Genomic DNA, 27,600 nt, shown 5'->3' on the forward strand with positions numbered 1-27,600 from the left:
ATTCATTTGAATAACTTTGGTGATGCCTTAAGTTTTTCTCACTAACGCCATCATCAGCTCAAAAATTGTATTTGTTCTTTGGTTTACGACCAAATACCTGTAAAACTATTATAACATTCCCATCAGCTTCAGCTGTGCTTCGTGTTTAGTACCAATTAAGCAGGTGTTTGCATGAGCCCTCAAAACAATCTCTAATCTGACTGGAAGATATATTTTTAAAGAAGTGGCGGGGACTTAAAAAATGTGCAGAACAGAGATTCCAAATGTAAATTCAGTATTTTATTTTGTAAAAATTCATAAATATTACATTTTTGAATTTGAGTGACTGAATTTTAAAGTGCAAAAATTAGGATACAGTTTATGATGAGTTGATACAGGTAAGTGCTACAGTGTTAGTAAGGAGGGGAAAATAATCAATAATGTCTTTATAACAACCTTCATGAACAAGAACCATAATTTTATGAACAAATCAGCAGTATTACAGATCTTACTGTTTATTAATTGAAACTACTGTAAATGCAAAACTGAACCTAAAAATCATATCTGCAGAACGATGGACCACCACAGTCCTGAGCTGCAGAGTTTTGGATTATGTTACTATAGTGATGATAATGATGATGATGATGATGATGAAGGTCTAGGTGAACTTCCTGATGAAGCGCAGTTTGAGGTAAGCGATGATGAGGAAGCAGATGGTCATGGCGCTCAGAGCCACATGGTTCTGCCAGCGGCCCCAGGTGGAGTAATCGACGCCCTGCTCCAACAGAAAAGCTTCCCCGGTGCAACTGGAAACACAAAACAAAGGTTCCTCTTCAACCAAACCACTCAGCTGATTACAGCCTTCAACATGCTGATGGACCGATCAACCAAATAAATGCACAGTCTGATAATGTTATCAACTGCCTGAGTAATTTATCTGTGTAAATACATGGATGTTAATCCAACGATCTGAGTGGCAGGTTCAACGAGTAACTAACACACAGTTAGACAGTAAACACAGGCTGGTTAGGTAACTAACCACCGAGCTACTAACATACACTGCTGAAGAAAATAAAGGGAACACTTCAAAACTCAATGTAACTCCAATCAATCCCACTTCTGTGAAATCAAGCTGTCCAGTTAGGATCAACACTGATTGAGGATCAGTTTCACCTGCTGTTGTACAAATGGAACAAACAGGTGGAAATGAGGCAATTATCAAGACAACCCTATAAAGGAACGGTTCTGCAGGTGGTGACCACAGACCGTTTCTCTGTCCTCGTCCTTTCTGGATGATTGTTGGTCCCTTTTGCATTTTGCCAGTGTCCTCACCACTAGAGGGAGCATGAGGTGTCTCCAACCCACAGAAGTTGTTCAGGTAGTGCAGCTCATCCAGGATGGCACATCAATGCACACTGTGGCAAGAAGGTTTGCTGTGTCTGTCAGCACAGTGTCAAGAGGACGGAGGACATACCGGGAGACGGGCCGGTCCACCAGGAGACGTGGAGGGGGACGTAGGAGGACAACAACCCGGCAGCGGGACCGCTATCTGCTCCTTTGTGCAAGGAGGAACAGGAGGAGCGCTGCCAGAGCCCTACAAAATGACCTCCAGCAGGCCACTAATGTGCATGTTTCTGCTCAAACTGTCAGAAACAGACTCCATGAGGGCGGTACGAGGACCCGACGTCCACAAGTGGGGTCTGTCCTTACAGCCCAACACCGTGCGGGGCGACCGGACTTTACCGGAGAACACCGAGATTGGCAGCTTCTCCGTCGGCGCCCTGTGGTCTTCACGGATGAGAGCAGGTTCCCACTGAGCATGTGACAGACGTGACGGAGTCTGGAGACGCCGTGGAGAACGTTCTGCTGCCTGCAACATCCTCCAGCGGGACCGGGTCGGCGGCGGGTCAGTGACGGTCTGGGGAGGCGTTTCTTCGGAGGGCAGCGCAGCCCTCCGTGTGCTAGCCAGAGGTACCCTGACTGCCATCAGGTCCCGGGATGAGATCCTCAGACCCGTTGAAGACCATCTGCTGGTGCAGCGGGTCCTGGGTTCTTCTGATGCAGGACAATGCTCGGCCTCATGTGGCTGGAGTGTGTCAGCAGTTCCTGCACGATGAAGGCATTGATGCTACGGACCGGCCCGCCCGTCCCCCAGACCTGAATCCAATCCAGCACATCCGGGACATCGCATCTCGTTCCGTCCGCCGACGCCACGTCCACCGCAGACTGTCCGGGAGTGGACCGATGCTTTGATCCAGGTCTGGGAGGAGATCCCTCAGGAGAACATCCGTGGTCTCATCAGGAGCATGCCCAGGTGTTGTAGGGAGTGATACAGGCACGTGGAGGACACACACTACTGAGACTCATTTGGACTTGTCTTCAGGAATCTCCACAGAAGTTGGATCAGCCTGTGATCTGATTTGTCCACTTTTATTTGGAGTATGATTCTGAATCCAGACCTCCATGGATAATGATTCTGATTTCCATTGATCATTCTGATGTTATTTTGTTCTCAACACATTCCACTATGTAATGAATCAAGATTTTCAACTGGAATATTTCATTCATTGAGATCTAGGATGTTGTTTAAGTGTTCCCTTTATTTTTTTTTAACCTTTTAACTAGTTAACAAGCTGGGGAGCTCATTCGTGAAGCAACCAGTCATGCTCTCCTTTTACATAACTAAATAAGCACGAAAATCACTAACATGTAACCAACCATCTTACTGACAGCTTAAGTAGGTAATTGACTTAATAACTAACTAACTAATTTGGTCACATCTTTATGTAAATAAGTAATCACTCAGACTTAAACTAAGCAGGTAGGTAAGTAATAAGTGTCACCATTTGTAATTGATTATTTCCACAAAAAAGAAGGAACCATCTTTACCTGTTTATCTGACTAACCAGCAAACTGGCAAGACTTCCACATCAGCAACCAGTTAACTAGCATGTTCACTTTTTAAACCACTTACATCTTCACAATTTATCAAAGTAAGAAACCAACTAACTACCAAACTAACGGACTACCACTCTAATTAACTAGAATAGTAACTGGTTCCCTTTTTAGTCAAGCATTTGTTTAACTAACAAATATGTGTGGATGTAATGTGCGATGCTGTCCAGAGGGGGGAGCCATCACTGTGACACAAACTGTAGCACCTGCTGTTCTCTTTTGACATGTGACCTCGTCATACTTTTAAAGCAGTTCCATCTCATCATTAGTTTCTGTACTTGGTTAGTGTGGGTGTCAGAGCTTCTTGCGCAGGTCCAGCGATGCTGATGTTTAACCTGCCGCAGAAGTTCAGCCCAGTGAACTCGTTAGCCTGCAGGGCCTGAAGAGAAGCAGAGAAAACAACATGCATATAATCCCACAGCTTTAAAAACACATTCTTCAAAGTACAGGAAGATTCTTCAGATGTTTTTACTGAATATGAACACCACGGAAGAGAGTTTATGGTTTATTTGACTAAAAAGTGCTACAGACACAAAAGAATTCTTCAAAAAGGTTCATAGACTAGAGTGTGTTATCTGAATGTAGAGGTGATGGTGTGTGTACATACACTGAGACCATATCTGGGTATACTGAGATATTTTAACCAGGCGAGCCAGCTGACGATGGACGGAAGATTCACCAGCAAACCTGCAAAGATCTACAGAAGAGGACAGAGAAGCAGGTGAGATGGTCAAATCTATTAATAAATGAAGTGATTATGGAGGTTTTGACCAACGACCCCAAAGAGCACTGCCTACTCCAGCTTCATTGGGACGGCTACTTCCAGAACCACAATGCGACAGCTTGTGTAAGTGTTTGTAACTGGTGTGTGTTGATGTGTGTGTGCGCAGCACCATCATGAAGACGGAGGCGATGGTCATGAAGATGTTGGCGATGGCCACCACCGACTGGTCGGCTGAGATGGCCAGAGCCATGGCGGTGGATGTGTAGGCGACCAGAGTCACGGTCAACATGAAGAAGAAGAAGGCCCCGGCGGTGGGCTTTAAACCTGCACACACACACACACACACACACACACACACACACACACACACACACACACACACACACACACACAGACAGACATAAAAGAACCGAGGTTATAATTATAAGCAACAATGTACAAATTGCGAGCATTTCTTTGGAAAAGTAATCCAAGTATATTATTTAATGACTAAAAAAGGAAAACGGAAAATAAAAGTAGCAGTGCAAGTAGAGATGTTTTTATTTGTATCTAAAAAAAAAAAGAAGCATATATTTATCCTCAAATGAAGCTTAATATTGCATCTGATTTCAGAGCGAAGCAACACTAAACAATCTGAATTTTAGAAACACAAACCATTTATAATTAAAGAAACTATAAAAACTTTTCAGATATATTGAGAATGAAATAAACTGAAATGGAAATATACACTGCAAAACAAAAAGGGCCGAGTTTTAAACTTGGTAAATGAGTCTTAATCAATGTTGATTAATCTGTCAATTATATTTTCAAAGAATCAATAAATAATGTCAGAAAATGTGACCAACAGTCTATTTTTCCTTGATAAACTGACTTCAACAATTTAGCATTTATTAAAATAGAACTTTCTGCCTCATGATTAGTAGATAAATAAAAACCTTGTTATGTCTGCTACCCACCGATCATGAAGTACGCCACGCAGCTGAAGACGATGGCGGGGATGGTCCTCAGCGTGATGATGTCAGACAGGATCTTACTCAGGAAGTAGACAGACAACCTGTAGTAGCCGCTGATATACTCGTGACTGCCGAGAGAGAAAAAAAAACTGAAAGTTTTATTACTACGAACTCTGGAAAAACCTTAATTGCAACCTGCAACTATCTTTTTGCACGGCAATCATCGTTATTATTTCCACCACTACATTTTATTGTTAGTCTTGTTCAAATTAATAAAACCGCAATCATTCATGGGAAGAAAACATTCGGAAAAATTTGCACATATTAATTTCTCCAATTTTTCAATTTGTAAAATAAAAACCCAACTTAAAAGTCTGATGAGGTGAGATAAAGTCTATGAAAGATTTAAAAGTTCTAAATAAAAATGAAGCAAAATAGACAGTTTCAGTACAAGAATGTACATTTTTCACTTTTTTGCATTTATTGTGTTAGTAGTTAGTAAAAAAATATCAAAAGTACATGTTGGACCCACATGAAGAGTTTCCTCTCTGAGATGAAGAGTTCAGCCGACGACAGCGAGCTGAAACACTGATTCACAGTGATGAAGAAGAGAGCGCCGACCCTGAAAACACGACCCAGTAAACAATCAGATCCAAAATTCTCACACGAGAATGCGACAAAACTTATTGTAATTTAACATTTTTACACTGAAAAACTTCACAGCTCATGAACAAAACTGACACTTTTACTGCAGATACAGTATCTTATTGCAGTTACATCTGCTGCTCCAGTTATATACGCAAGCATGCCACTGACTAACTCTACTGCAGCAGTTGCTGAACTACAATAGAAAAGAGTAAAACACCTGTTCTGTATTCCACTCTGATCCTCCTTGACATCAAAGAAGATGGCTCCGACAACCACAGCGAGGAACGCCGTTACTGCAACCTAAACAAAAGGAAGTCACAGTAATCAATGGAAGTAGCTGTAGTGAACGGCTCCATATGTTCAAGGAACGTTTCAATATTTAGACAAATACACCAAATCATTTTGTGATGGCGACAGAAAAAATAAAACTGAGTTTCTGATGCTGCAGTTCCTTTTAAAGCCACTAGATGGTGCTCAAGTGACTTTAGAAAGAAACGTGAAGCGTGTTTTATTGACATGAAGTTTGAACTTCTGCAGAGCAGTTAACCAACTCAAGCGTGCTCGGCGTTCCTACCTGAGCGATGGAGGTCTGAGGGTTGAGCATGAGGTTGCGGAACGTCCTCTTCAGAACCCATTTGAACTGTGTCATGAAACTGGTGCTGTAGGTGATGGTTCTGGAGGCAGCGGAGGCGGCCATCTTCTTTCCCTGAACTATTCTTTCTGGGAGAGACAGAAAGTGGAAAAGGTTTTAAAATGTCGAATAATAAAGTGTCATTTCTGTCTGAAGTGAAGCTCTCAGTTTACGTTGCTGCTCGTTATGTTGCCTGTAAAGGAATAGTAATGGTGGATAATTCATTTTGTTGTGTCTTTGGAGGTCGTATTGCATCTCTGGTTGTTTGTATTGTCCTTTCTCTTACCCTGACATTGGGCACCACCAACCCCGTGAGCCCCTGGGCTTCACCTGCCAATCAGACTCCACCACTGGAACTCATGTTTAATTTTAGAGTACGATTTTTGGCATTTCCAACACTTATTCCTTCTTTATTTCTAATGATATGTTGCAGTTTGTTTTGGCTCCCAAATCTAAAGAGATTCCTCGTTACTTGCGAGCTGTTATAAAACTTCCTGTTGAGGAAGCGTTTTTCCAGGGTACTAGAAAATTAAACCTAAAATTCAAATGTCGACGCATTAATTCAATTTAAACTTAGTTTTTTTTTGTTTCAAGAATCTCTGAAAGCTTTACTATGGGCACTTCGTAAGAGCATTTAATGTAAACGTTTCAATGTCTGAAGCAGTTTCGGACATTCAGACACGTAAGACGATCGACCCGGTGACCTTTTCGTACCCACCCAGATCTGCTTTGGTCTGTTTGAAGTCGTGGCAGTTCTTGTACTCCTCCACCAGTTTGTCCTCGATCCCTCTTCTGGACATTGACAGTGCGCTGGAATCTGGATCTGGACAAAGAAAGAGGCATTCAGAAACATCTGGACAGGTCCAAGTGTATGGACCGAATGGAAGTTACTGGAGAGCTGGGCGGCCATTGAAGGGGGAGAGTTTTTTTTAACTTTTTGTTGCCCAAGATCTACTATTTATTTCATCCTTTCAATGGAGGTTGACCTTTTGTGCCCTGCAGCCCATCAGTGACAGTCCTCGTCTTCTTGCGGGTTAACAAGTTACAACACAAGAGGGCGCCATCATCCTGCTAAAAGGCTGCAGTGCAGATTGAAGCTCCTCAACTCAGTCAGTCCAGTTTTACAGTTTACTTCTGCAGCAGTGTTTACTTTCTGTTTATCGTTGACTGTATTTGAGTTGTTGTCGTCAGTAAAATGTTGAATTGGGGAGAATCTCTGGAACCAGAGACAGACTAAACTTTTTCAGGAAGTCTTCCCTTTAATTAATACTTCCATATTAGATCAGATCAACCTATCTATTGTAACCGGCTATGTACCGCAGGCTTTTAAAGTGGCTGTAATTCAACCTTTACTTAAAAAGCCGACTCTTGATCAGCTGTTTTAGGAAACTACAGACCAATTTACAACCTGACGTTTATTTCTTAAATCCTTGAAAAAGTTGTTGCAAATCAACTTTGTGATTATTTACAAAGGAATGATCTGTTTGAAGATGTTCAGTCTTTAGAGTTCATCATAGCACAGAAACAGCTCTGGTGAAAGTTACTAATGACCTTTTGTTAGCCTCAGATAATGGACTCGTCTCTGTACTTGTTCTTCTGGACCTCAGTGCTGCTTTTGATACGATTGATCATACGATTTTATTACAGAGATTAGAAGACGTTACGAGGATTAAAGGAACTGCATCAGACTGGTTCAAATCCTACTTATCAGATAGATTCCAGTTTGTCCATGTCAACAATGAGTCTTCCAGACAAACAAGAGTTAGTTATGGAGTTCCACAAGGCTCAGTGTTAGGCCCAATACTTTTTACTTTGTACATGCTTCCATTAGGAGATGTCATCAGGAAGCACTGCATCAACTTCCATTGTTATGCAGATGACACTCAGCTATATCTTTCTATAAAACCAGATGAAACTAATCAGTTAGTAAAACTTGAAGCCTGTCTAAAAGACATAAAGGCCTGGATGACCAAAAACTTCCTGCTTCTAAATTCAGACAAAACAGAAGTTCTTGTACTTGGTCCTAAACACCTCAGAAACTCTTTCTGTAATCACTTAGTTACTCTAGATGACGTTGTCTTGGCCTCCAGCAAAACTGTGAGGAACCTTGGAGTCATCTTTGATGAGGATTTGTCCTTTAGACACCATATAAAGCAAATCTCCAGAACTGCCTTCTTTCATCTACGTAATATTAATAAAATCAGGAAAATCCTTCCTCAGCGTGATGCAGAAAAACTCATTCATGTGTTTGTTATTTCTTGACTAGATTATTGTAATTCCTTGCTGTTAGGATGTCCAAATTACTCATTAAAAACCTGCAGCTGATCCAAAATGCTGCAGCAAGAGTACTGACGGGATTTATCAAGAGAGATCATATTTCTCCAGTTTTATCTTCTCTTCACTGGCTTCCTGTGAAATCAAGAATAGAGTTTAAAATTCTCTTGATGACTTACAAAGCTCTACATGACCAGGCTCCATCATATCTTAGAGATCTTATAGAACCATATAATCCTAGCAGAACACTTCTCTCTCAGTATGCTGGTCTACTTGTGGTTCCTAGAGTTTCCAGAAGTAGAATGGGAGGCGGAGCTTCAGTTTTCAGGCTCCTCCCCTGTGGAACCAGCTCCCAGTTTGTGTTGGAGGGGCAGAAACCCTCTCTAGCTTTAAGATTAGACTCAGAACGTTCCTTCTTGATAAAGCCTATAGTTAGGGCTGGCTCAGGTAGACCTGAACCAACCCTTAGTTATGCTGTTATAGGCCGAGGCTGCTGGGGGACCTCATTACATGCTGAGCTTCTTTTCTTTCCTCCTACTCTTTAACTGACTCATACCTCACCATCTTCTTCTCTCCCATAGTTTCTTCTTATTATCTGTTGTCTCCATTCAGTTCCTTCACTCGTGTAGTTTCTCTTCTTTCTTTTCCAGATGTCCTGTCGTGGAGCTGCATGTCTCTGCTCTGCGCTTGTCGTCTCCACCAACAGTTCTTCTCTTCTATCTCTATGCTGTCCTTTTCTCTCTCTGCTCTCCTCTCACCCCAACCGGTCGAGGCAGATGCTCCGCCCACCTCTGAGTCTGGTTCTGTTAACAGATGCTCCGCCCACCTCTGATCCTGGTTCTGTTAACAGATGCTCCGCCCACCTCTGAACCTGGTTCTGTTAACAGATGCTCCGCCCACCTCTGAACCTGGTTCTGTTAACAGATGCTCCGCCCACCTCTGAGCCTGGTTCTGTTAACAGATGCTCCGCCCACCTCTGAGCCTGGTTCTGTTAACAGATGCTCCGCCCACCTCTGATCCTGGTTCTGTCGGAGGTTTCTTCCTGTTAAAAGGAGTTTTTCTTCCCTCTGTTGGAGGTTTTTCTCCCTTAAAGAAGAGTTTTTCCCTCCAAGCTTATGTGGGAATTGTTGAATTGTTGAATTGTTGAATTGTTGGGTTTCTCTGTATAATATTGTAAAGTCTTGCTGTAAAGGACTTTAATGTGTTAAGTGCCATGAAATAACCGTGTTGTGATTTGGCGCTATATAAATAAAATTGAATTGAATTGAATTGAAACGCACCACCTAAAAACAGAGCAGACGTTTTTAAATGAGCTCTGCTGTGAACGAAGGGTTAAACTCAGAACCAGCTGCTCGTCTTCCTGGAACAAGTCGGAGCCTGATAACCGCTCCCTCCTCTTCCTGCTCTGAAACACACTTCCTTGTTCCCTCCCCTCAGATCTGCAGTCTGAACATGGGTGGAACCAACATGATGATGAGTCAGCGCTCCGTTCACTGCACAGACACATGATTTGTAGATCAGAGCTCAGACTAGTTTCACTTCTACGGAACAGAAACTCTCAGTCGCTGCTGCTGAGAGATAAAATGGAGCAGAAAGGAGTTCAGCTGGACCGAGAAACCTTCTCCTGTTCCATCTGTCTGGATCTACTGAAGGATCCGGTGACTCTTTCCTGTGGTCACAGCTACTGTATGAAGTGTAATAAAGACCACTGGGATGAAGAGGACGGGACGGGAGTCTACAGCTGTCCTCAGTGCAGGAAGACGTTCACACCGAGGCCTGTCCTGGTAAAAAACACCATGTTGACAGCTTTAGTGGAGGAGGTGAAGAAGACTGGACTCGGAGCTGCTCCTGATGATCACTGCTATGCTGGACCTGAAGATGTGGCCTGTGATGTCTGTCCAGCTTCTTATTGTGAAAATCACCTCCACCCTCACTGTGGTGCACCTCCATTCAAGAAACACAAGCTGGCCGACCCCTCCAAGAAGCTCCAGGAGAACATCTGCTCTCGTCACGATGAGGTGATGAAGATCTTCTGCCGCACCGATCGGCAGATTATCTGTTCTCTCTGTTTAATGGAGGAACATAAAGACCACGACACCGTCTCAGCTGCAGCAGAAAGGACGGAGAAGCAGAAGGAGCTCGAGGGGAGTCGACGAAACCTCCAGCAGAGAATCAAGAAGCAAGAGGAAGATGAGCAGCTGCTTCAGCAGGAGGTGGAGGACATCAACGCCTCCGCTGATGATGCAGTGGAGCACAGCGAGGAGATCTTCACCCAGATGATGAGTCTCTTCCAGGAAACAAAAGGAGATGTGAAGCAGGAGATCAGATCTCAGCAGGAAACCGAAGTGAGTCGAGTCAGAGAGCTTCAGGAGAAGCTGCAGCAGGAGGTCGCTGAGCTGAAGAGGAAAGACGGCGAGCTGGAGAAGCTCTCACACACGGAGGATCACGAGTTCCTGCAGAGCTTCTCCTCACTGTCAGCACTCGGAGAGTCCACACACTCATCCAGCAGCAACACTCGGCCTCTCACCTACTTTAAGGAAGTGACAGCAGCTGTGTCACAGACCAGAGATTTACTACAGGACGCTCTGAGGGACGGACGGACAAACATCTCAGAGACTGTTAGTGAAGTGGACGTTTTACTGTCAGGACCAGAACCAAAGACCAGAGCTGGATTCTTAAGATATTCACGAGAAATCACTCTGGATCCAAACACAGCACACAGAAATCTGTTATTATCTGAAGGGAACAGAAAAGTAACGTCAGTGAATCAAGAACATTCTTGTTCTGATCATCGAAACAGATTTGCTCATCGGCGTTTTCAGGTCCTGAGTAGAGAGAGTCTGACTGGACGTTGTTACTGGGAGGTGGAGAGGAGCGGAAGAGGAGTTAATGTAGCAGTCGCATACAAGAACACCAGCAGAGAAGAGAATTTTGGATTCAATGACAAATCTTGGTCATTATTTTGTAAAACAGACAGTTATATATTTTACCACAACAATGTCCGTACTGAGGTCTCAGGTCCGTGGTCCTACAGGTTTGGAGTGTACCTGGATCACCCAGCAGGTATTCTGTCTTTCTACAGCGTCTCTAAAACCATGACTCTCCTCCACAGTGTCCAGACCTCCTTCACTCAGCCGCTCCACGCTGGACTTGGGACATTGAGTTATGGAGACAATGCAGAGTTCATTAAAGTCAAATAGACTGCAGTGATTTCAGTGATTTCAGGAACCGCTGGTTAAAATGTGTATTTCAGTGTTTCCTTCACTGCACAGAGATCAGCTGTCGGTCCGTCTTCATAGCTGCTGCTTGGACATCTTATCGCTTCTTGTTTTGTTGATGCGGCGCTCCTTCCTGGAAACTCTCGCTGCTCAAGAACATCATGAACATCTGTCTGCCCTTTAAATGATTCAGTAATATTTGTTTGATTTCAGATAAAACTATTTTGTCATTAATGTTCTCGGGTTAAAATGTTAAATGATTAAAATCATTATTGTTTTTTTTGTTCTTTATGATTCTCTAAAAAGTGTACGGTTGCATTTTTTCATTAAAAGCATGCTGGTAAAAAAGTATACAGGGTAATGTTGTAATTTCTAGTTTGACCTGATGGGGGCAGTGTTGTCTCACGATGCAGAAACTCGACTCAACGCCAGAGAGGTGAGTCTGTTTGGTTTACCTTCATGGTAAGATGATGCCGCAGCACCTGGGCGACAGGTTTAGTGCAGAACAGCATTTGTCTTTGATATTGGAGGGTTTGATGACAACAGCTCTGCAGGTGAAGATGTTTCCGAGGCTGATGAGGACGAGGTGTCGGATTTTGTGTCACAGGGTCTCTGCAGCTGGTGGAGGCTCTGAAAGTCTTTAGTTTGTCCTGAATCAGAACTGTGTCATCTGTCCAGCCACGCTCCACTGCAGTAAGCAGGCTGTGATTATTGATTACTGTCCTTATTGATTTGGGTTTGATAGAACAATAGTAACATCTGACCTGAGTAAATATTCATCCATGAAGAAAAAAACAGAAATTCTGCTAAACTTCGCAAAATATTATAAAGGTCAACAACAAATTTTTGTCATTTTTTTATAATTTGCTCTGAAAAGAGGCCGTTTGATGTGAGTTAATGACTTCCCCTGCCTGGTCCTTCACAGCGTCAGCTAGACGAAGCATTCATTTGAGGGTTGGTTCATCAATAACAACTGTCCAGTGATAATAACATAAAACTGATAGTTTCCATCAATGTTTTTTTTCTAATGAAGTAATTCTATTTTGACTTCTACTACGAGGACTTTTTCCCCGCTGCCTTTTATGTCCATAAGAAGGAACTCACGCACCTTCTGCGTCCTCGCTGCTGAGGGCGACGGCGGTCGAGTCTCCGTTGATGACGTCCAGGAAGAAGTCTGCGGGGTTGTTGTGAGGCTCACAGGTGTATCCTGGGAAGTAAGAGTCCAAACCGACTTACAAACGTCACCTTTACGTCCTGTCGTGTCATGTTGGATTGAGCTTCACCCGGCGTTCTTACCGATGTCTGAGAAGTACTGCAGCGCTCTCTGCGCCGGGCCGTGGTAAACCTGGTCGTTGCATTTAAAGACAAAACAGGAATTAACACCATAAATGCTGTTTTGTTTTTTCCCCAGATAAAGACTGAAGTAAATCAGGTGATAATGTTAAAAGTATTCCACTAAGCAGCGCTCGTGAGCGACCTGTTTGCCGTTGACAAGCAGGGTGAGACTGTCGAACAGGCGGTAGATGGAGTATCGAGGCTGGTGGATGGAGAGGATGATGGTGCGACCGTGATTCGCCATCCTGCAAAAAACAGCAAGAAAAAAACACGGATTAAACCTAATGTCCTGTTAGCGAGTGAAAATTGCTAATTTCAGGCCGTAAAGAAAAAAAAAAAAAAAAATATATATATATACAACTGTGGTGGCGGGGTGTGGTTTCAGCTCAGCTGCAGAGGGGAGTGAGTGGAGGAGTAGTTCAGGGAACGGTGCCGGGAACGGTACCGGGAAGAGGATAATTAGCCCAGCTGAGCCAAATCATGTCAGATTGTCTCGCCCTTATAAGTGAGCAGGACCTGGAGGAGTGGGGGGGGGGGGGGGGGCAGCGACTGAACCGGCGCTCGGAGGCACGGCAGGAGAGCGCAGGGAGAGCTGGATTTGCCCGATTGAACTAAAACTCTGTGACTCAGTCTGTGTTCAGGACCCACACGGTAGCACAATCCTGCTACAACAACATTTTCTTGAAACTAAATATGATCTAACCTCTTCTTGGACTACAAAAACAGTGTTTCAAATCTTAACAGCAATTCTTACGTGACATTATTTTCAGGCTATGTTGTCTTACAATGTACTATGTATATAGTGTATAATAATACATAATCTAAAATACTTTAGCTGCTTCCTCTTGAAAGAAAAAGGACACAAACATTCTCATTATTCATAAAATATACAAATCTTTTAGGGAAAAAAAGGTGTGACAACATTTTGGTCCACTTTGGGAGAAACGTTCAAAGGATGTTCGAAGGTTCAGACAGGGTTTGGTTGTCTGGGTTGAAACCAGGTTGTTTATTATTATTGTTATTATTATTATTATTATTATTAGGGAGGAGTTGAAGCTGCCTGACGTCAGCAGCACCAACAGCGTTCACCTCTTGAGCAGCAGCAGCACAGAGTTGGCCGTGCTGGCGTCGAGGCCTCTGGTGGGTTCGTCCAGGAAGAGGACGGGCGGGTCGATGATCAGCTCCATGCCAATGTTTGTCCTCTTTCTCTCGCCGCCGGAGATCCCGCGAATCAGCTGAGTTCCCACCTGCACAAACACCGCCGACTCAGACTTCACGCTTCTTTCCTTTCATTCAGCATTTCCATCCTTTCTTGCCTGTTTCCTTCCCTCATTACTTTTCTTTGTGTTTGTCTTTAATTTGCTTTCTTTTTTTGAACAAGTCACTCTTCTGCTTTGTTCTCTTTGCTACATCCTGAAATTTGCATACGTCTCGATTGTATTTTGTCATTTCTGAATTAATTGATGCCATTTTTTTCATTTTGGTTGTTTCCTTTCCCTTTGCTGTGACTCTTTCATGATTTGACTTTCACTCTTTCTTTCTTTTTATCGGTGTGTCTTTGTGCCAACTCTTTCGCCCTCCCTCTGTTCTCACCCGGGAGTCGGCCACCCGGCCCAGGCCCAGCTCCCCAATCAGTTTGTTGACTTTCCTTTCTTTCTCCTCCTGAGTGACGGTCGACGGGAGACGCAGCGCCGCCGAGAAGCTGAAGTTTTCTCTGACCGTCAGAGTTCCCATCACCACGTCGTCCTGCAGGCAGGAAGGACAACGTTTAAATTTCTGTTTTTCTAAAAACAATGAAACGTCGGAGTAGAACAGCTTTGGTCTTATTGTTGCGGGTCGTCTCTTCCTGCCCTCCGGCCCGTTTCACCCACCTGCACCACGTATCCAGACAGACACTTGAAGTTGGGAGGCTGAGGAGCTCCGTCGATCAGGACTTCTCCGGACAAACCGGCGGGGTCCTTTCTGGCTGCCAAAACATCCAGAAACCTAAAACGAAAAACCACCTCCAGTCACGGGCTCCATCTTCAGGGCAGGTTTAAACTGTCGGCTCAGAGGAGGCTCTCTAACGCATCAACTTCATCATAAAGTGTTCACCAATCAATCGACATCAGAAAAGGCGTCCAGAGGCTAAAAATGGTCTTTTCTCTCCTGGAGGGTTCGGCGTCACTTCAAAGACGAGCATTGTAATGTAGCCCGTCTGATAACTTGTACGTAGCGCTAGCTAGTCCGCATCAGAATCAGCGCCACCATCTGTTCATCTCGTTGAACTACTTTCATTCAGATTTTTATCTGCCAATTTTCTAGAAATGTTTGTTACATTTTGCACTAAAGTTAAAACGGAGACCTGACCAGTGTTTGGATGTTTGTTCATGATCCATTCGTTGTTTTAACAAACACTCACGATGACTTGCCGCTTCCTGTCGCTCCCATGATGCAGTTCAGACCCGGCTTCATGATCCCGCTGAGACAGAAGAGAGACAGAAAATATTAGTGGAGAAATGTGAAGAATTTTCAGTTGATATTTTGTGATTTTTTTTTTTTTCAGGGATGAGGACTTTCCGAAGTCCGTCACTTCGCTCGTTCAGCACATTTCATCCACTGTAACCGCGACGCAGTAGTTTTGTTCTGTACGATGGCGCTTCCTTTATTTCCCTGTTGCTTTACGTCAATCCCTCATTTATTTCTGTGAAAGATTACACATGGTTCAAGATTTGGGCAACTCAAATTAGACTAAAAGAACAACTGGGGTAATTTAGAAAATAATTTTTGACTCAATCATTACAGAAAAAAACAAAAGTCCCATCCGAAGTCACCAATTCATAATTAAACTACAAACCAATCATTTAACTCACCGCCTCGTTGTGATAACACGTGTAGGAGGCTCATTGAGGCTGTTTCTTCGGTCATCATCCCGTAATGAAAAAACCTAAAACGTGCTTGTGAACTTTATTTAGTATAAACCGGTGTTTCAATGTTTGAAGAAGAATTTGACACCATTTAAACCCAGTGAAGTCGTCAGTGAGATCTTTACGCACAGCATCATAAATGATGGTAAAGTTTTACATGCTATAGACTGTGAGGGCAAGAAGCAGACTGAAACCACTTTCAACTCTTAATGATTAAACACTGAACAGTAAAATACTGGAGATACCAGCCACTGTAAACTGCAGGTAACACCGCACTTTGACACAATCGCACCTTTCATAACAGAAAATAAGCGCAGACTGCAAAAGTTTGTCGTCGGGTGTTTACGGCACGCGACGTGAACAAACGGGACTTCTTGGTGAGTTCTAATAACGGTGGACCAACAGCGAGTTGAACTGGAAAAACATTTTACTCAAATCCTCGATATGCTAACCTCACAATTTAGTAAGCTGAAAAGATAGAGTCACCAAAGGTACAGGGGTACATCCGCTGGGAACCACGAATATCCGTAGAAAATTTGGCATTAATCCATCGTTCCATCCACAAAAGTGGACATCTGTACAAGATGCCATCAAAGAATCAGAGTCTGTTCCTGAACGCAGCACGGTGCTGCACACGGAGCAGCAGGAAGTTACGACCTCCATCAGGAAGTGTTCAGAGTTCAACATCATCACTGAGTTCCTCACGTTAACGTGACCTCTGGTACCTGAACATTAGTGATGTCACCATGGAAACCTGAAACTGGAGCAGACAAACATCAGATTTTGGGTCAACATTTGGGTTTACAGCCGAGTGTTCCTGAGCCCATGCAGTGATTTCCACCACAGAATCATGGCTTTCCTTAAAGCAGCGTTGCCTGAGGGGCCAAAGATCACAGACATCAGATTTTGGGTCAAACACTTGGCGGTGGTCGTGTCACTGTGAATTCGTCCCCCAGAGTCAGACTGTCAACACCGAGTTCCACTGGGACCTTCTGAGGCGTCTGAGGGGGAAAACATTCGCTGCAAAACCACCTGAACTGCTCGTGATCCTAAAAATGTTGACGTACCAGAAGTCACAAAAACGTGTGGTGCTGATGTTCATGCTGTAGTGAAGAAATTTCCCCTCGGGGATTAATAAAGTGTATAAAATCTAAAATCTAAAAAAAAATTAAAAGACGTAACTTCGAGTCTTTACTTCCGTTCAACGTCCTCCTGCTCCGCGCTCCTTTCGTGCACAACAGGAACGTTCCTTGAACATTTTGATCGTAACTTGTAGATTTCAAATCACTTGCTTTTATTCTTACCTCAACAGTGTTTATCTACATTTCTTCAGGTTACTAGAATCCGACACATTTCTGCGAATTTAACACCGAGTCCAGCTTCAAAGGTGTTGAGGCAGTCCGGCATCCTGCCACTAGACCTGTTTGTTGGTTTAAGCTCGGAGTCATTGTCTTCTCACAAGCTTCTTGTGTGTGTGTGTGTGTGAGTGTGTGTGTGTGTGTGTGTGTGTGTGTGTGTGTGTGTGTGTGTGTGTGTGTGTGTGTGTGTGTGTGTGTGTGTGTGTGTGTGTGTGTGTGTGTGTGTGTGTGTGTGTCGCAGAGGGAACCACAAAGCGAACTTCCTTCCTTCGCCTCCAAACATGTGGGAGTGTTTGATCGGAGGCCTGCCTGGGTCTCGTTTGCCCCCCAGGTAGGCTCCTGATCGGCACGTACACAAACAAAACACACAATAACCGCACACGTATTGATCGTGCAGCCTCGGTTTACTGAAGTCAGAGTCAGACATTCAGTCACCTGAGTCCTGCTGCCGAGTCTTTGTGTTCAGGACCGTGGAGGAAAGGCTTTCTGGAAATGGATGTGCAGATGTCACGCCAGCATTTAAAATGCTGCAAATGGGATTTTAATGGAATTGCCAGGATTTGTTTATAGGACGAATAAATTAAAAATGTCTTGCATTGAGATTAATTCTGGAAGATTTTTGAGAAGTAAATACGGAAAAGGCTGGAAAAAAATTATATAAGTTTGAAAGCTTCTCGCCAAACTGTGTAGGCAAATTAGAAATAATGACTTTAATGCTCCTTCAGGCTGATTATTATTATAATCAATAATATATATATTATGTACTTCGTCAGACAGGTTTTTACTCATCCCGTCCTTTAACTATTCATTAACATTCAGAAGTTTGTCTAAATTTAAGCATACAAACACAGTGTTTCAAAAAAAGATGCTAAGTGACCCATTCTGGGCCCCAGAGCCGTAGTTTTAGACACAGCTGTGCACTCACCTGAGGTCAATGAGGATGTCTTTGGTCGTAGCCTTCTTCCAGCAGAAACAGCCTCCTCCCTGTTTCACCTTGTAGTGAATATTGTGGAAGCTGACGGTGGCACCCTGCCCTTGAAGAGCCGAACCTGCAGACTGAAATCCAGTTCATTCACCCCCCCGCAAAACAACAACACGGGATCACGAACATCTCTGAAATGTGCACCGTCAGCATCAGGAAGGTACCTGGTGTTTGGAGGCTCCGTTGAGCCCGGCCTCCATCTTCACTCGGCTGCGTGACATCCTTCAACTCTCCCCTCCTGAACGCAGAACACTGGAGGAAAGTTTTACAACAACAAAAACTTCTGGAGTTGAAAATCTGCATCGCTCCAGAGGATGATTAATTAAAAAGCCTGTAATCAGTCATGGCTGTTCAATCAGAGTAAAAACTCATGCCAACAGGTTCCAGCCTCTGAGGCCTTCATCAGGTACAAATAAGCTGCCTTTGTGCTGTTCCTTATGTGTGTTGGTCAGTGGTCACATGACCAGTATGGACCAATGAACTGTCACCCAGTACATGGGAGCAGGTAAAGACATGACAGGACACAAAGTCACGGACAAGAAAACCAAATGCAGATATTAATCAAAAATCTTAAAATCTCTAATTCGTTTAAAATACGTTTAAACATTAATTGCAAGTAACATTTAAATGTTTTGTTTTTGTTTGGTAGATCCATAATTTGTAGTTTAATTACTGTGACAATCACAATATGTTCTGTAAAGTAAACAAAATATTCTTTATGTTGTAGAGTTACAGGTCATGTTAGAAACTCCACTCGCTAACGGTAGCTGCTTTGTCCTGCTTTGGTGGATTTGGGTACGTAAAGGCCTTCTTTTAACTCGACTTAAAACAATAAACCAATTAAACATTAAAGAAATTGACAGCAATATTCAGCAAAACAAGACACAATAATATAGAGGAGCAGTAATTAATACTAAAATAATTAATTGAAAAAAATAAAAAGATTTGTGGAAATGCTGTTGAAAATAAAATGTTTTCTCTTGAGATTTTTTTTCTATCGCAAAAGCAAAACATACTGTTATGCTGGAAAGCAGAAATCTCCTCTGAACAGTGTTATGACAGAAAGAAATGACATTATAATTCCATTTCAGTGATAATATTCCAGTATACCGTGACTACCCTGCAAAACAAAAATGTAATCTGATGGAAAGTACGTCACGTTTCTGCTGTTTCGAAGGTCAAATGTGATCTAAGATAAGAAGTTGTAAAAATCTCAACGTCTGCAATGCAACACAAAAAAAACCCACATCATATAATCAAACGCTCCAGAACGGCCAGTAAAAGGACTCGATGATTGGATTTTGTTTTCCTTAACAGCAAAACTGGTCATTTCAAAATGATCTGGACAGTCAGCAGCTCTTAGTAACATCTGGCCTTCAGCCTTTTGCACTGAAACGTTTCCTGAATAACTGCTGATGAGGTCAAATCTGTCGAACTCAGAAGCAGCCAAACTAAATTTTGATTTCCCCTTTTCAGCTGTAGTCATTTTAAGCTCGACCTGAAATAAATTCATCTAAAGAAGCAAACTTTAAAATGATCTTTATAAAAACAAAATCAAATCAACTACTGAAACACTAACAGTAAGAACAAAGAGATGATCTCACCTGCTGGAGTCAGAAATAAGCCGATGAGAGCAGCAGCTGACGGACATCCAAACCCGACCAGAGGACTCTGACCGGGAGACTCGGCGTGTGTTTGGTAAGCCCAGTTTTAATGACTGAAGGCGTGCTAAAGAGGGGCGGCAGTCTGTATGACTGGTGGTGAAATCCTGCACTTCAATACGTCAGTGTAAAGTATGTCCAATGTGCACTTAAAGGGAAAAATATTTGATTAATTATGCAAAATGGCCATTTTCATAGTCACATTTATATCACAAGCTTATTATCACGTTTACGACGTTTTGGGCTCTTAAATCTGCAAAAAAAAAGATCTCTTGTTCCACAGGATCTTAAATAAAGTTTGAGATAAAAATGAAATTTGAATTACAATGTTTAAAAAGTGTACTGAAGCTTTTTGTTTATTTTACTTGTGAAGGGCAGCAACTCCCCCTGCTGGTCGCTCCGCAGTACTGCACGTCTCAGCTGCAGCCAACTTCAGCCTGTAAAAGCAGCACTGCAGAGACCCAACAGGGTGGACCAGCTCAAAGGTCAAGGGTCGCAGCATCAGGTGGGCGTTAGTTACTGGTAAATTACAGTAAACACAAATACTGCAGCCAATAATATATTATTAATATATATATATATATGTCATAAATAAATATATTATATTTCAATAACAAAATAGATCCAAACTTTGTCTTGACTTGTCGGGGATGTCGACAGGGAAAATGAACTAAATCTGAAAAGCAACGTCAGTAGAAAACAGAGAAACAAAGTGAAGTTTTACTCGTCAAACTTTATTCTTCCCTGTACCCGGGCATTAAAGGTCAAAGGTCAGAAGTCTGGAGCTGAGAGGGGATTCGGTGTCATGTTTATCAGCACAGATCAGATGATATCTGACAGAGTTACAGATGTTTTACTCTGAAACCTTGAACCTCATCTGTTGTCTCTTGGACCAAAGAGGGCAGCAAATGTTGAAATACTCGGCAAGAGAGAAAAAAATCCTGCAGCAGAACAGACAACCGAGAACTCCTCTTTAAAGATAACGTTAAATATTTTGGATGGTAAAAAGAAACGATTTCATGATTTCACTTTATCTGGCGATAAAAAAAAAGAGCGAATGCTGAAAATGTTGTAAATTCAAATGAATATTCATCACATTTGTCTGAGAATGCATTTTAATAAATATTCTTTAATTTAGCAATTTTCTTAGCTACTCTTTCTGAGCTAAAACTTCAAAACGTTTTTATTTGTAAACTAAAGTCTGTATTGTATAAATGTAGCTCTTAAATTATTCAGCATCTTTTAAGCTTCAAATTTATGAAGTCAGACGTTTAGAAGCGCTAACGGCTTTCTGGAATTAAGACAAATGTCTTCCAAACCTCCTTCTAATGCAATCTAGTGTTTACAATAAAGTTATTTAAAAACCACTTTTAACATTTTCCTTCACTGATAAAAGTAGCGTGCACGGTTTGACGTTTAAACAACGGAAAGTTTGGAGGAAAAAAAATACACGGCACGCGGAGCGAACAAGTGTTTTCTCTAAAACTGTACAAGCGCTGCAGCAAACCTCTGCGTATGTACATCATATATTATTATACACACTATGTACACTGTTGTCGAGGGGAAGTTATTCCTACGTTCAGAACGTCTTCGGATGAACTCGGGTGAAAGTGAAGGACTCGGGTCCCCGGAGTCCCGATGGTTCCTGAGCTGCGTGAAGGGTTTGGGTTTGGTGGTCTACGCCCATCTCCCGCTCGACGTGAAGCTCCTGCTCATGCTGTAGACGGTGGAGGAGCTCTGCTGCCTCCCCCAGGCTCCGAACGGCACGACCACGACGGTGGCGTTGTCCTCCGAGCCGTACTGCAGCGCCTGGAAAACACCTCATTTAGAGCTATCTGCGACTTTGTGGACGTTTTTTGTTTTTTGTTGTGATTGTCGTGATGAAAAATGTGTAATTTTGCAGCGTCTTTTTCTCAAAAATGTCATGTCGCGATGTCATTTTCACATTTTTTTTTTTTTTTTTTTGCCATAAAATTGCCAGAAGATAAAACGAGAAGGTTTAGCTACCTGCTGAGCGATGATGTCAGCAGCCTCTGTGGGGTCTTGGCACTGGCTGATGACGTCACAGATCTCCTGGTCGCTCAGCAGGAAGTTGATGCCATCTGTGGTCAGAGCCAAGAAGGAGTCGTTGGCGTGTTGAACCTGCAGAGGCGGACAGATCACTTCCTATAAATCCGCCGTTACAAGTCACTCCCAAAGTCTGGCATTCAAAGTCCGACTGATTCCACCGGGCGAAAAGGTCAGAGGTCAGACGACCCTGCAGGACTCACGGTGAGTCGCCGTGTATCCGGCTCTGCGATGACGCCGCTGGTTTTCAGGTGGAAGTCCCCGATGCTGCGAGTCATGGCGAGCCGGCCGTTAACGTTGGCCTGACCGACGCTGTTCCACGTCAAGAAACCGCCGAAGCTCTGGATCCTGAACAGAAACACGAAGGTTCAGTTGTCGTCCGGAGAGTCTGCAGGTTTTAGTGACTAAGAAGTGCAGCGATTTCCCACAGATCCTTCTAATTTGGCACAAACGTCCACTTGGACTCAACGATGAGCTGATTAGAGTTTGGTGGTAGAAGGTCAAAGGTCACCTCAAGAAACAGGTTGTGGCCATAACTGAAGAGATTTAAAGCGCACATTTTGACAAAACTTGCCACACATGTCTAACAGGGTAAAATGATTAAATGATGACATTTTAAATCCAAAAAGTCAAAGGTCAACATCTCTGTGACATCAAAATGTTTTGAGGGTGTGTGTGTGTGTGTGTGTGAGTGGGGGGGGGGGGCAAATGAAACGTTTGCAACCGGATCAAAATTAGTGACATTTAAGGACAACTGAGGTCTTTGACTTATGTCGGCGTTTCCCTCTCAGGAACTCAACGCTGAAGGGTTGTCATGTGTTTGGATGATGTCCAGAGTTAAACATAGCTTCGCTCCTCTGTTACATAACAGCAGCTGCTTCAGGCTGTGGGGGAACTCAACCCTGTCTACCGGCAGCCCGGATCAACCTCCCGAGTGCAGGGGTGTCCTCGATGTCCAGCAGTCCAACATACTGCCGAGTGTATTTATACCCAACGACCTGCTGCCGGGAAACCCGAACCCTCCTGCTGCAGTTTACTCAGGTCCAGATCTACCTTTGGACTTTCAGTGATTTACGACCAAATCTCTCCCAAAATCTCTATTATTAAAATATCATCAGTATATAACAGGTCTGGCTTCAACCCTTCATGATTCTTTGCTCCGAAGAGGAACAACAACAAAAATGAATCCAATGAATGAACAATGCAGTGACTGTCCTCCCTGGTGATGTTTAGTTCCCTGAAGGACTTTAAAACAAAGCAGTTCATGAATGCATCGCTGTTAAGCTGCTAACTGGACTCTCAAAACAAACACGCCTGCAATCTAACGAGTCTTATCTTCACTTTACAACAGGTGCAAAGCAGATCACAGTTTATTGTATTACTGATTTTAACTTATAAAGGTGTCCCTCAAGGACCTCCATCAGACCCCTAGCTGTTTAGTCTGTGTATAAGTCATATTTATTTCCCCACTCAGCACTGCTTTTATGCCGATGACATCATTTTGCACATTTGTGGTTATGTGCACATTTTGTTTGTATTTATTCATGATTTTTTTATTTGATAATGTCTAAAACACTACGACTCACAGTATGTAAAATATTAAAAGTACTGTTGTAGTTACTGCAGTAAAAGTAGTATTAATCAGAGCAGTAGTAGAAGGAGTCGTACCGCTGTCTCTCGTCCTTGCAGTCAGGCGTGTGGTCTTTCGTCATCTTTTTGACTCGTCCCTTTCTGCACAACATCGCCCGGCTGTCACCGACGCTACCGACCACCAGCTCCACGCCGTCACGTAGCACGGCAACCGTTGCCGTGGTGCCGGCTGTCAGGAAAGAAGCTGGGGAGAATTTTTTGTATTATAGTTCAAAATGCTGAAAAGGAAGTCACTAAAAAACTGACTTCAGTTCAGTCCATCATCCTGCTTTAATCTGTGATGGCTGCGATGTTTAATCTCAGGAGTTTCCCACGAAATACACGACGGAATAAAATACATTTCTACAAGTCTCACCATCGTTGAAGTAGCTGAGATATGTGTGTAGCGCCTTGTCAGCATCTAAAAACGCTTTCTTCAAAACTTTCTCCAGATCATCGTCCTCCTCCAAAGCGTCTCTGCACCAAAACATTACTATTATTATTGTTATTATTATTATTAGTGGTAAATTATTGATAATTCTCATATTTACGAGTTTCCACCTGATGAATTTCTCCATGAAGGTGTAGCAGTAGTCGGCGGCGAGTGGGCCGCCGTGGCCGTCGAACACGGCGAAGTACAGCACGTTGTCATGGATACGGGAGACACGGAGGCGGTCCTCGTTCTGCTTCCTGAGACCCAAGACGGACGTGCAACCGACCCGAGACAGACTGACCTGAAGGAGACGAAGTCCACAGAACAGAACGCATTGATTGATTAGTTGCTTTTATTCACGCCTTCTTTTTAAAAATCCATGAATCATCTGTTCAGGCATCAATTCACTCTTTAATTCTTGTAATATTGATCTATTTGTTCCAAGTTTCTCATGTTTTTAATTGAGTTTATTAGATTTCCGTTTTACTGATTAGGACAACGCAAATCCAACGCAAATATTTGTACAAACGAAAAACAAGGTGCAGTTCAAACTCTGCAGGAGAAGCTTGCAGATCATCAGTCTAACACAGCTGTGCTCGATCTCTAGAGGGAAGCAGTGAGCAATCAATACATCCCTTTTTTTTTTTTACCCATCCAACCCCTCCATCGTCCTTTTATTCACCCGTCCGTCCAGTCCTCCTCCCACTGACCTGTGGAATGGGTTTTCCATATCTGATACTGGAGGGCAGCAGAATCGGTTCTTCTATCCGGTTGTCCCAAATACCGAATGAGTCCCAGGTCACCGGCCGACCGGTGCCGTCGCTGTCGAAGCGTCCCGGCCCGCTGACCCGCCGCACGCCAACCACCCCCAACCATGCCCCGCCCACCTGCAGACAAATAACGAGATTCAGACAACGATCGAGACGTTGTGTGTGCCAAGATGACGGACGGTAGCCGATAGATGACCACATCTATGGTCACCAAATTAAGTGTAAAACTTCCTTCAAATGACGGTGCGGTTCGGCAATAAGACGCTAAATGTAGTTGAGCGGTTCCTAAAATTCAATCTTTAAAAAGCAGCACTTCACGGCTCCGTTAAAAGAAGTACGCATGTACAGCACGGATTCACCTTTCCGGACGGCGTGGAGGTTTCCGACGAGGATCGTAGGACGAGGCAGGTTTGTCTGCCGGCGGCGGAGCGACCGCGACGCAGCAGGTTGAACAGCATCGCAGACGACATGGCCGGACGGCTTTCACAGCTGCGGAGGTTTCACAAGAGCTCGAAGCACCCGGTGGCGGATTTCTGAGTGAAAACAGAAAGAACGAAAAACATTAGGATACAAATATAACGTCTGACCAACAAATACAAAAAATAAATACTTGATTTACAGTGACATGCGAAAGGAGAAAATAACTAAACTGTTTCAAATGTTTAACGTGTCTACTCAACAAATTGAAGTTAACTAATCATCGATGCGGTTGTACACTGATTTATTTACGACGTGGGAAGTCGTGTGCACCGTGGCGTCCAAGTGGTTAAGTCGTAGAACTGTTGCTAGGCAACTAGAAGCGACCACAACTCGAGTTCCGACATCGTGAATGCCACAAGAGGGCGCCGTTCACACGGAAGAATTACTTCTACAATAAAATACTCCATCGCAGTCAAGGGCAGGAAGTACATAAAAAAAGTATACAAATGCCCTTGTAAGAATCAAGTATTATCAATTATTAATGTAACATATTTAATAAACTCGAGTAACCATGTTAATCTGTAAAGTACAAGTACTCCACTACATTTATCTGAGTATGAATACGGTAAAAACAACGATATTACCTTCTGACATATAATGAAATATAAAAAAGGTATACGATAAAAACACTGAAGTATAAATTTGTTCATCAGTACTTGAGTACTTTGGTTTAGTGAATAATGTCTTGTAGCAAATTACTAATTTATTGCATCATTGCCTCTTTAATTAAAGCAAGAAACCTGAAAGAAAAGTAATATTTTTAATATTTTGGGGCTTTTCGGGGTCAGTTATTTAAATGTCGCTGATACGAAGAGTGAGGAAGAGGAGGAGGGCGGTGCCTTATTGACATTTATGAGGATTATGTTTCCGTTCCTTTCCATTTCTCTGAATATACTGTAGGTGTGTTTGCCACAAATAGCCCTGCGACTCTTGTTGTGTTTATGCAGCACTTGGTGTCCGATTCATTACAGTTCACTATGGGCCGAACTCTGAAGATACTGCAAACAAAAACTCTAAATCTACAATTTTATGCGCGTTTGTTTGAGTTTTCAGACTTCTAGATATTTTATTTTGAAGGACTACCATCTAGAACCAAAAAAAAGCAAACACAGAAATGCCGTTTGACGGGTGCTGACGTCATCACCTGTCCTCCGTCCTCCGTTTCCTTGTGATTTTGTGACGCCGTTGGAGAAAATGAAGCTGCGATGTTATTTGGATTGAAACTTGGCAGCCAGCGAGGTTTAAATCGTGACCTTCAGACGATGTGGCACATTTCAGAACAGGGTGTACACACCGCAACACACGTCAACACTTGTTGACAAAATATAACAATGCACACGAGTGAATTAAGAAGAATGACAGTTTGCAAATTCAGGATAACGGTAAACTTAAGAAGTATTTATAGATATTGTATTTTTTTTATATATATTTTATTATTTTTGATATTGTCTTGTGACTATTACAGATATTAATCTAATAAATATTTTAAAAAATTTAACTTTTTTTAATTATAACTTCTCAGAGCAGGTTGATGTCCTCAGCCGTTCAAAGCCCAACAATCTTCAGTTTAAAATGAAAAAAAAAAAAAAAAAAAAAAATCTTCACATTTAAGAGGCAAGGTAAGTGGAGATTTGTGTTTTCTATTTTTTGCCATTAAAGACAATTACTGCAATATTGAAAGAGTAGCTCATTATTTTTCACTCACCAACCAACCAAAACCATTTATTTGAGTTTAAACGATGAGTAAAGTTACAAAACAGCTTGAATCTGAGGTGTCGCTTAAGTAAAACGTTTTAAAAACCCATTAAGCCTACAAATATAATTAGAATAGCAACACTCAAACTCATATCAACTGAAAATACAGTACTAATATTATTACTATACCATAGAAGAGATATTTTAAATCACTATAAACTTGTATGTCTATCGTCAGTATAAAAAATAAAAATAAAAAAAATAAAAATTTTACACAAAGTGACAGAAAACCAAAATGGCGGTGGCAAAAATTCACCTTTTTTCTGTTTCCTTCTTCTGGGGATTTTCCCGCCTGGAGCTGTCTCCGTGGCAACAGGTGTCCAAAGTTCTGCCTGGAGCTGTCAGTCACCCTCAAGCTGTGGCTGTAGAGCTGGGGGAGGGGGGGGGGGCGTCCTGGAGGGGTTTTTAACTGAGCCACCCGTCCAATCAGAACAGGAGAGTCTCTGACACCAGCACCGACCCGTGGGGGGGCATGCCAGGGTTTGAATTTCTCTTTCTCCTTCCTGTTTTAATATTTTAAGTTTAAAATAAAATAATAATCAATCAAACTTTAAGTGTGCAGCAGCTTTCTTACATTTTAGAGCCACTCAAAGTGTTTTTACAGATTATTTACAAACCGATAATAACAGTTAAACATGTATATAAATTTAGCCTAAATTTAAAAAGGTCTATATATTTGTTCCCAAATATATGTGACACCAAATGTCACCTGTAATAAAGATTGTGAAAAAATTAATTGTGAATAAAATAAAATAATACATAAAGTAGACAGGAAATAACTTTTCATTAATTATAAACGGAATAAAATAATCAAACTAAGATAAAATAAAACAAAGGCAAAT

At 42.6% G+C, this 27,600-nt stretch overlaps 3 protein-coding genes across 5 annotated transcripts; 1 reads left to right on the forward strand and 2 right to left on the reverse strand.

Moving 5' to 3' along the window:
- Nucleotides 1-264: 264 nt before the first annotated feature.
- On the reverse strand, nt 265-20,249 carry LOC138211991 (broad substrate specificity ATP-binding cassette transporter ABCG2-like). 3 transcript variants are annotated; one of them, XM_069172218.1, is made up of 20 exons: nt 19,990-20,249; nt 19,568-19,691; nt 18,128-18,215; nt 17,907-18,037; nt 15,119-15,178; nt 14,589-14,703; nt 14,311-14,463; nt 13,807-13,964; nt 12,860-12,962; nt 12,679-12,727; nt 12,491-12,589; nt 6,609-6,713; nt 5,834-5,979; nt 5,477-5,559; nt 5,144-5,233; nt 4,615-4,739; nt 3,828-3,982; nt 3,542-3,631; nt 3,213-3,313; nt 265-785 (listed from the first exon to the last, which is right to left on the reverse strand). In XM_069172218.1, exons 3-20 carry the CDS (start codon nt 18,182-18,184, stop codon nt 638-640), a joined length of 1,968 nt encoding a protein of 655 aa, XP_069028319.1. In that variant the 5' UTR covers nt 18,185-18,215; nt 19,568-19,691; nt 19,990-20,249; the 3' UTR covers nt 265-637. The 3 variants fall into 3 exon arrangements, with proteins under 3 accessions (XP_069028319.1, XP_069028317.1, XP_069028318.1); XM_069172216.1 differs by having other exon boundaries at nt 19,568-19,772; XM_069172217.1 differs by having other exon boundaries at nt 18,128-18,243; nt 19,568-20,249.
- LOC138211993 (tripartite motif-containing protein 16-like) lies at nt 9,534-11,733 on the forward strand. Its single transcript, XM_069172219.1, has one exon. It carries the CDS (start codon nt 9,670-9,672, stop codon nt 11,362-11,364), a length of 1,695 nt encoding a protein of 564 aa, XP_069028320.1. The 5' UTR covers nt 9,534-9,669; the 3' UTR covers nt 11,365-11,733.
- An 88-nt stretch (nt 20,250-20,337) lies between the features above and the next one.
- On the reverse strand, nt 20,338-27,239 carry ppm1ka (protein phosphatase, Mg2+/Mn2+ dependent 1Ka). Its single transcript, XM_069172222.1, has 9 exons — nt 27,015-27,239; nt 24,883-25,056; nt 24,464-24,640; nt 23,882-24,054; nt 23,697-23,797; nt 23,360-23,525; nt 21,895-22,039; nt 21,632-21,766; nt 20,338-21,433 (listed from the first exon to the last, which is right to left on the reverse strand). Exons 2-9 carry the CDS (start codon nt 24,991-24,993, stop codon nt 21,302-21,304), a joined length of 1,140 nt encoding a protein of 379 aa, XP_069028323.1. The 5' UTR covers nt 24,994-25,056; nt 27,015-27,239; the 3' UTR covers nt 20,338-21,301.
- Nucleotides 27,240-27,600: the final 361 nt, after the last annotated feature.

The sequence above is a fragment of the Embiotoca jacksoni genome, unplaced genomic scaffold (assembly GCF_022577435.1).
Source record: "Embiotoca jacksoni isolate LCO1_2020_lvr unplaced genomic scaffold, fEmbJac1.0.p SCAF_51, whole genome shotgun sequence".
In the NCBI taxonomy this organism is placed as follows: Eukaryota; Metazoa; Chordata; class Actinopteri; family Embiotocidae; genus Embiotoca; species Embiotoca jacksoni.